This window comes from Crocodylus siamensis, chromosome 2 (genome assembly GCF_052110815.1).
Source record: "Crocodylus siamensis isolate JL-2025a chromosome 2, ASM5211081v1, whole genome shotgun sequence".
In the NCBI taxonomy this organism is placed as follows: domain Eukaryota; kingdom Metazoa; phylum Chordata; order Crocodylia; family Crocodylidae; genus Crocodylus; species Crocodylus siamensis.
The window spans coordinates 145,456,256-145,464,938 of record NC_143396.1 but is presented as its reverse complement, the minus strand read 5'-3'; the positions used below and the strand labels follow the sequence as shown (position 1 = coordinate 145,464,938).

The 8,683-nt window shown below is 49.1% G+C and overlaps 1 protein-coding gene across 1 annotated transcript; it reads right to left on the bottom strand.

Moving 5' to 3' along the window:
• Positions 1 to 2,568: 2,568 nt before the first annotated feature.
• Positions 2,569 to 7,941, bottom strand: LOC149870882 (uncharacterized). Its single transcript, XM_090034531.1, has 2 exons — positions 7,455 to 7,941; positions 2,569 to 3,344 (listed from the first exon to the last, which is right to left on the bottom strand). Exons 1-2 carry the CDS (start codon positions 7,939 to 7,941, stop codon positions 2,569 to 2,571), a joined length of 1,263 nt encoding a protein of 420 aa, XP_089890657.1.
• Between the last annotated feature and the right edge of the window lie 742 nt (positions 7,942 to 8,683).

Sequence of the window (8,683 nt, the reverse complement as noted above, 5' to 3'; positions counted from 1 at the left end):
GGGAGGAATAGACTGCAATCAGACCTAGACAGGTTACAGGGGTGGGTGGATGAGAATAGGATGGGATTCAACACTGACAAGTGCAAAATGATGCACCTGGGAAGGAAGAACCAGCACCATACCGACAGGTTGGGGAACTCCCTTCTTGTCAGTACAGAGGCAGAAAAGGTTCTTGCAGTCATCATTGACTCCAAGATGAACATGGGCTGGCAGTGTGGGGATGCAGTCAGGAAAGCCAACCACACCTTGTCATGCATCCACAGATGCATCTCAAGCAGGTCCAAGGAGGTGAGTACTGCGTCCAGTTCTGGGCGCTGCACTTCAAAAGGGTTGTGGACAACATGGAGAGGGTCCAGAAGAGGGCCACTCGCATGATCAGGGGGCAGCAGGGCAGGCCCTATGAGGAGAGGCTACGGGACCTGAACCTGTTCAGCCTCCAGAAGAGAAGGCTGAGGGGGGATCTAGTGGCCATTCACAAACTAGTCAGAGGGGACCAGCAGGCACTGGGGGAGTCCCTGTTCCCCCAAGCACTTCCAGGAGTGACGGAATAACAGTCACAAGCTGGCAAAGGGTAGATTTAGGTTAGATATCAGGAGGCGCTACTTCACTGTCAGGGCGGCTAGGATCTGGAACCGACTTCCAAGAGAAGTGATGCTGGCTCCTACCCTGAGGGTCTTTAAGAGGAGGATAGATATACACCTTACTGGGGTGATTTGACCCCAGTACTCTTTCCTGCCATGGGAGGGGGTCAGACTTGATGATCTGCTCAGGTCCCTTCCGACCCTAGAAACTATGAAACTATGAAATTTGCCTTTGCTTCACTCCCAACTTTGCCTCCTCAATCTGAAACTGAACTGAACAGCCCAGTGGCTGATACCCTCGCAGCACCCAGTTGGCCTGTGATAGAATTGATACACTCACAGTGCCCAGCTGGTTTGTGACAAAATTCACGTCACAAACAGGATCAAGGAAGGAGAGTTCAGAAGGGAAGGATGGTGCAGAGGGGGCAGAGAGGTGGACCCCGCTGATTGCTTTAATAGAAGAGGTTACAGGTATTAAGAATCTGGGGTGGGATAAAGAGAGCTTAAGACCTGCCTGGAGCAATCCCACCACAGTAGCCTGTCAGTGGGCTGAATTCACTGCCATGAAGAAGGGCAGACCTAAGAAAGGATGCCTGTCCTGGCTGCTGGCAACCTGCCTAAGATTGGGAACAGAGGAAGTCACTCAGCTCTATCAAGAGAACCAATCCCTAAAAGACCAAGTAACCCAGCTTGAGAGGGAATTAAGGGAAGAAAAGGATTCTAGTAGCGTGGCCTGTGCATCAGCCAGAGCAGCGCAAGACTGGCTAGAGATACTAGAGCATCGGGAGGGAAAGCTACTAGTCACACAGGCCATTGCCTCCCTTGAGCAAAAGGTGCAAGTAGCATGATCAGTCAAACCTTCCCCTGAAAAGGTCTGGCAGTGTCTTTATGGTGGAATTCCAAAAACTGAGCTGTGGGATGACTGTATGGTGAAATTGCAGAAACTAAGCTAGAAGATGATGAGTACGTGAGGCTTGCAGAAGAAGCCCAAAAAATCCCACCTCCTTATGCCCCACCAGCCCAAGAGAATTTAGGAGAAGAGTTAGCCCAAACCGTCCCAGTAGTGATGACCTGTGCGGGGCCACAAGGGGAAAATCTCTGGACAGAGACATGTTCCTTTACTTGCATAGAAATCCGAGAATTTACAAGAACAACATAAGGCCAAACCAGGTGAGCCAGTAATAAACTGCTTAGTTTGAATGTATGGTGAAGGAGCTTCGGCAGTATCTGTGAGTTGCACTGAGGCAGTGCAATTGGTTCTCCGCCCCGGAATCCAGTTGGGTCAGTGGGTCGGGCAGGACCACAACATTACTCTGTTTTCTGCTGCAATACAGGTGGCCACCGTGGGTTACGGTGATGTGGAAATTTAGACAGGATTACTGTTTGGCTAAAAGTGACTACAGAAGTGCTTTATTTTGCATGGCCATGGGAGAAAAAGCAAGGGGCAGCTAGTGCTCAACAAAAGCAAAGCACAGACTTCTTTATATACTGATAAGTCACATTCATATCTGCCCACCCCATAACATACTCTTGGCAGTCTGACAGTGACTCATCCTGGTGTCTTGCCAAACCAGGCACATTTTCTCAAGCTGTTTCCTGATAAGCTTATCTTGAAGGCTGCTGTGTTGTTCGCACTCAGCCATCACCCACATCTCCCATCCTGTCCCGACACATATACACTCCTTTCAGTACTTTTCCATTCCTCATCATTCCCTGCCTTGTAAGCGCTTGTGCTTACACCTCTATATTCATAAAACTTTTAACATTTTCTTGTTGTTCTCACTCATAGGCCACCTCCTTGAGCATCATCATCTGCAGCTCAGTCTTAGAGGACCTAGAAACACTTTGGGCAGTTTTCGATAAACAGCAGCGTAAGCAACACAAGAGTTATTTGGATAATAACAAAAACGGCAAAAATGCATAATAAACTCAGAATACACCATTTTAGCAGGGATTTCCACCATCTCCCTATATCTGGTAGCCACCCCTACCAATCGAAGGGTTTCTCGTTTGCAACTGCATGGATCACCTGCAACTGTCTCCTAATGGCGCAGAGGTCTTTTTTTACTTGTTGGTGCTGATTGATCCAGATGCAGCAAGTATGGTTCACGACCCCTCCTTGGGCGGCTAGGAGATAATCCAAAGCCATACGGTTTTCAGTAGCCACCTGTTGTATCTGGGTGATTTCATCATTAAGAGCTCCTAAAGCATTGACGCTGTCATTAAAAAATTTCTCCATAACTCCCAAAATGTTTACAATGGTCCTTTCTAATTCAGCTACCCCCAACCAAGGGAGAAATGCCCTAGTAAATTGATGGAATCCTGTGGGTCGGCTAACCAGTGGGTTTTCAACAGCTCGCTTATGTCTGGGCAAGCCAGGTGGGAGATTAGACACCTCATGCCGAGGGAGGTTTGGGTGTAGATCAAACTCCAGGATGAGTCTCCCCAGGGTACAGGTGCCGACCCAATGCCATGGCAAAATCTTGTGGGCATCTTTCCCGCATAGCCAGAACAAGCCTGGAGCAGCTATAGTGCTGAGGTCCCTACAGGTCGTGCTTCCAATTCGACACTTCCGATTGACCTGTAAGGTATTGGAAGAGGCACATTGGCTTCCTACCAACCTGCACTGAGATACTGATTGATTACAAGAAATAGAACCTAACAGCACGTAAAATTCAGACCTGTTCATTACCAGACTATGGGTATCCTCCAGGGTTCTTTGGATAGTGAGAGACCTATTGGTACACTGAAAGGACGTGTTTCCTAGCAGGATCCCAGATGTATTATGGGAATGATGATCAAAGGTTACCCGGAATTTGGGGTAGTGTCCCACTGAGTTTCGCCCATCCTACCATTCCCATTGGACCTATAACAGAGGGCTGCCTCAAGTCTAGAGGACGGTCTCCAGCTGTCTCGAGTCTTTTTGCACCATTCAGGGATCGACTGCTGTGTTCAATTAGAGCGGGAGGAAAATCTGACAAAGCTAGTATTGGTACTGTTTCCCCAATCCTCAAGGGGAATCGGTACCCCAAGCATTGGGATTCCTCTGGCTGGATGTGTAGGCCCATGTATGCACACCCAGCAGTTCATAAGGCTGGCTGCACTAGCAATGCTGTACCACAGGAACACAATACTGTTCTCCTCCCATGCCCTGACTAAAACTCCTGGCATGAAGCAGAGTAAAAGAAAAGATAATTCATACTAAATTACTAAAGGCAATTTAACACATAGAACAAAAGTTATATAGCCTTAAGTAAAATTTGGCTAGCCGTGCAGGCTATTTTTTTGAGATTTCGTTGTCTGATCTTTACTCACAAGGAACCTCTTCGAGATTTCATTGTCTGATCTTCACTCGCAGGGAACCCTCTGGATCTTCATGGAGGTATCACTGGTGAGAGAAGCCTTCCACTCCATCAGGGCGGTTACCTTCTTGCAGTGGGAGGTATGGACCTAAGCAGAAACTTTGGCAACTTTCACAGTAGTTGGGGTGGTTAGCAGGACCTGGAAAGGCCCCTTTCACCGAGGCTGCAGGCAATCCTTCCTCTGGTGGACCTTAATCAGGACCTAATCTCCCAGCTGGACCGGATTGACAACCAAGCCACCATCTAGAGACTGATGTTGTGCTGTGGCCTTAACCTGCAATGAGATAACCTTGAGGGCCTTGGTGAGCCCTTGGCAGTAGGTTAATAAGGAATCATGGAGATGAGTCAGGTGTTGGTGGGGAGGTGCGGCAAGTCCCTTCATGGGCCAACCCATAACAATCTCAAAAGGGGTCAGACCTGAGGACCTTTGAACAGAATTTCAGATTTGGAAAAGTACTAATGGGAGGGCCTTGGGCCACTTTAAACCAGTTTGTTTACAAGTCTTCGCCAAGCGAAGCTTAATAGCAAAGATTTTCTGTTCCACTTTACCCCCACTCTGAGGATGATTTGGGGTGTGGAGCTGGTATTGGATGGAAAGGACCTTGCATATGTGTTGGACCACCTGGCTAACAAAATGGGAGCCATGGTCCAAGTCCAGGGAAAGGGGTAGACTGAAGCGGGGCAGCAGGTGAAAAAGAAGCTTTTTGGTCACAGTGAGGGCATCAGCCCATCAGAAAGGGTATGCCTCAGGCCAGCCGCTAAAAAGGCAGACAATGACCAACACATACTTCCAGGGTCCCGACCTGGGCAACTTGATGAAGTCCATCTGGAGATGGGAAAAGGGGTAAAGGCCTAAAGGTCTGTGGAATGCATGTGGCCGGTGGTGTGGTCAGCCAGGATTGTGTCGCTGATGCTGCGGACACTGACGACAAAAATGGGCAGCCACAGTGGAAAAACCAGGGGCATACCAATGGCGGTCAACTTTGGCTACCATTCCCCCTTTGGCTGAATGGGCCACTGAGTGGGCTATTTGAGCCAAGAGGGATAGCAGGGCCCTGGGGGCTACAAGACAACCAGACGGGTGTCGCTACAAGGAGTCGGAGTGAAGAGAGCAGCCCACGGAGATCCAGGAGTCTTTTTCAGCATCTGGGGTGGCATCCTGGAGAAACGGTCAGGGGAGATAGGGGAAGAGATAGGGGAAGAGAGGTAGAGAGTGGTCTGAAGGACTGGAGCTGAGAGTTCTGACAGGGTGGTGGGCTTGGCCGCCGCATCTGCCTTATCATTTCTCAGAGACACAGGATCATCAGTAGCAGTGTGCGCTTTGCACCATAGAACAGCAAGGGTGGAGGGAAGGAGAATAGCATCCAAGAGAGCAGTATAAGGCGATGGTGAGAGATGGGAGTCCTAGCAGAAGTAAGAAAACCACTCTGTTTCCAGATCTGTCCAAAGAATGGCAGACACCAAAGGCATAGCGAGAGTCTGTATAGATATTAACAGATTGTTCAGCGGCAAGGTGACAGGCATGGGTGAGACCAATGAGTTTAGCAGCTTGAGCTCTAGTAACAGAAAGAGGAGTGGATTTAATAACAGTATGATTGGAACAGACAGCATAGCCAGCTCGGAGAATGCTGTGATTATTTTGAAAACAGGAGCCATCAATGTAGAAAATGAGGTCAGGGTTAGTCAGAGGGGTATCGGAAAGCTCAGGACAGGCAAGAGAAACAAAGTCCACAAGCTGAGTGCAGTCATGGGGTTGGCTGTCTGAGGGTGAAGAAAGAAGAGAGGCAGGATTGAGGGGATCACAGCGGACAAGGATCATGTAGTCCACAGCCAGGAGAACCACCTCAAAGCGGGTTAGACAGCCAGGGGACAAGTGCTGAGTCCTGCCACAATGGAGGAGGGTGAGGACAGCGTGTGGGACAGCAACAGTAAGGGTGTGCCCAAGGACAAAGTTGTCAGTTTTAGAAACCAGCAGAGTGGTGGCAGCAACGGCACAGAGACAAGGAGGAAACCTGGAAGTGACTGGGTCAAGGGAGGCAACCCCTCAGGTGTACACTTCTCATTCTTTTGGACTGGAAGGATCGGGGTATTACAACAAGAATGGGTAGGTACAAGGACACCCTGTTCTAGGAGACCTTGTATTACAGGAGCAATGCCTCTGGAGGCAGCAACTGATAGCGGGTATTGAGGGATCATTGGGGGAGATACTCCTGATTTAACCTTGATAGAAACTGGAATGGCACCTTTGAGAAGTCCCACATTGGTTGTGGAGTGGGACCAAAAGGATTCAGAAAGGTGACCCAATAGTTCCTGTTGCAACGTGGAAGAAATGGGCTCAGGTTCCTGTTCCATTAGTGTTATCATCAAGGCAGGAATTTGAGTCTGGGGTAACGTGAGGAAGACCCCATCTGGAGAACAGTGAACTGTTGCCTGCAATTTGCAGAGGAGGTCTTACCCCAACAGATTTACAGAGGTGCAAGAACTCAGCAAAAAGACATGTTGCTCAGTAAGGGGACCCAAGGTAAACGAAAGTGGCTGTGTAATGGAGTGGTCAGTGGGCTGATTCCCAATACCTACAGCAGTGATTACTTTACCAGAAACTGGAACCTTAGAAACAAAACCAGAGCTAAGCATAGACAAAGAAGCACCAGTGTTGACAAGAAAGGGAACAGTTTGTCTTCCCACAGTAACAGGTATCGTAGCATCAGAAAAGGTAGAAAGTAAAGGGGCTAGAGTCTCTGGGTCTTCTCGGCTGTCCTAATACTGATTTTCAACTTTGAGGGACTGGAGAGGAGCTGGTCTGGGTGGAGGAGCTCAGTGGGAGCCTGGCTGAAATGGAGGGGCACTAGCTGAGAGTGGGGGCCCCCGAGGTTTATTTGGGCACTCATTTTTCTAATGGCCTTTTTGCTTACAGTAGCGGCAGACATCATTGGGAATGTCAGAGGGACCGGGTGGTCGGGCCGAGTGAAATGGTTCTGCAGGGCGCCATGGTCTGGTGCCATCCTGGAGATAATATTGGCCCCTCAATCCAAGTGCCTATAAAATTTGTTTAAATGGAAGGAAAAAGTCAATTAACATGCTACTAGACACTGGTGCCCAGCTATGTGTTTTGGACTGTGCAGAATGGAAAGGGGCATGGGGAACCCCCTACCAGGTAGTAGGAGTGGGAGGTGCCAGATGACCAGGACATTTGGTCCGGCCCACTTTCCCCTTGCCTAACGGCCCCATAGTAACAGCAGCCGCTGTCATGCTCCAGGGAGGGCTGAACCTACTGGGACTAAACGTGTTGCAGGGGCAGTGGTTTATCCTTAAATACATTCAGCTTCCCTAGACCAGCAGAATACCCCGGTCAAATTGACCCTCCAGAACCAAAATAATGCTACCACCAAGGGGACATCAATTTCAAACCGGTCCCTCATGGGAGAATCAAAAGTGACGGTGGTAATGGGAGACGAAGGACCAAGTGTAAGGGTGGGTGGAGTTGCCAGGGAAGCTGGCGAGGCAGACGCACCAGTGCCTGAGGCTGCGGGACCGGTGGGCAGTGGCGAGAGCGGGACCCAATGATCCAACAAATCGTCTCGGGGTGGGTCATCTGGTGGTGGAGGCAAAGCAAGATAAAGCCTAGCCGGATATGGTGAACAAGGGGCAGACGGGCTTGGCCCTTGACACTGGAGATCTTTAACCTGATTCTGAAGGTGATCTATTTGCTTCTTAAATTTTTTTTCATTATTCTTATAGGAAGCCACAAGGGAGTGCTTATGGCGCTTTTTGGACTCATCTTCCCATAGGTACCAGGTTTCCATTTGAACAGTGTGCTTGCTTTCCAAATTTTCTTGGAGATGTTTGAGGATATGATGATCCCACGACCCATCTAGGAGCCAGCGCAATTTGGGGTCACCATCAGTATACCGGTTCCATTTAATTAAGTACTGCCCATATTTCAGATACATAAACTGGATGGGATCCCGCAGCGGGACCTTAGAAGTCTCGCTACCCATTGTCACGCCTGGGACTTACTGACACCAAAACAGACAGGTACTCACCCTGGCCAGGGATTTTTCCAGAACCAAACAGATGGATGGTAGATCAGGGTCCAGGGTGTCGAGGCTGCAGAACCGAAGAACTGGGTTGAGGATAGCCTTCTCGGAACAACAGAGTCAAAGAGCCGAGACAAGAGTTCTACTCGGGGCAGTCTGTGCGAGGACACCTGCTGGGCGAGCCCCCAAGATGATGTGGAAATTTAGACAGGATTACTGTTTGGCTATCAGAAGTGCTTTATTTTGCATGGCCATGGGAGAAAAAGCAAGGGGCAGCTAGTGCTCAACAAAAGCAAAGCACAGACTTCTTTATATACTGATAAGTCACATAAAGATCTGCTCGCCCCATAACATACTCTTGGCAGTCTGACTGCGACTCATCCTGGTGTCTTGCTGAACCAGGCGAATTTTCTCAAGCTGTTTTCTGATAAGTTTATCCTGAAGGCTGCCATATTGTTCCCGCTCGGCCTTCACCCACATCTCCCATCCTGTCCCAACATGTATATACTCCTTTCAGTACTTTTCCATTCCTCGTCAATGGTAACATTGAAGAAGAACTTAACCCTCCCCCACACACACGAGCTAACTTAGAGGAAGCTATCTGCTGTCTGCATCAGCTAGTCTTAAATGAAATCATTTGAGCAGTAAACTGGAGGCACACTCTAGATGAAGAACTAGTGACAAGCCATGTGGAGGAAGTTCT

What these genes read in the sequence shown, in the direction of transcription:
- LOC149870882 (XM_090034531.1), bottom strand. Translation starts at nt 7,941, where the DNA reads ATGGGTAGCGAGACTTCTAAGGTCCCGCTGCGGGATCCCATCCAGTTT. An exon ending in TCCCGCAGCCTCAGGCACTG is followed by an intron (nt 3,345 to 7,454) that starts GTGCGTCTGCCT and finishes GGATCCTGCTAG; the next exon opens with GAAACACGTCCTTTCAGTGT.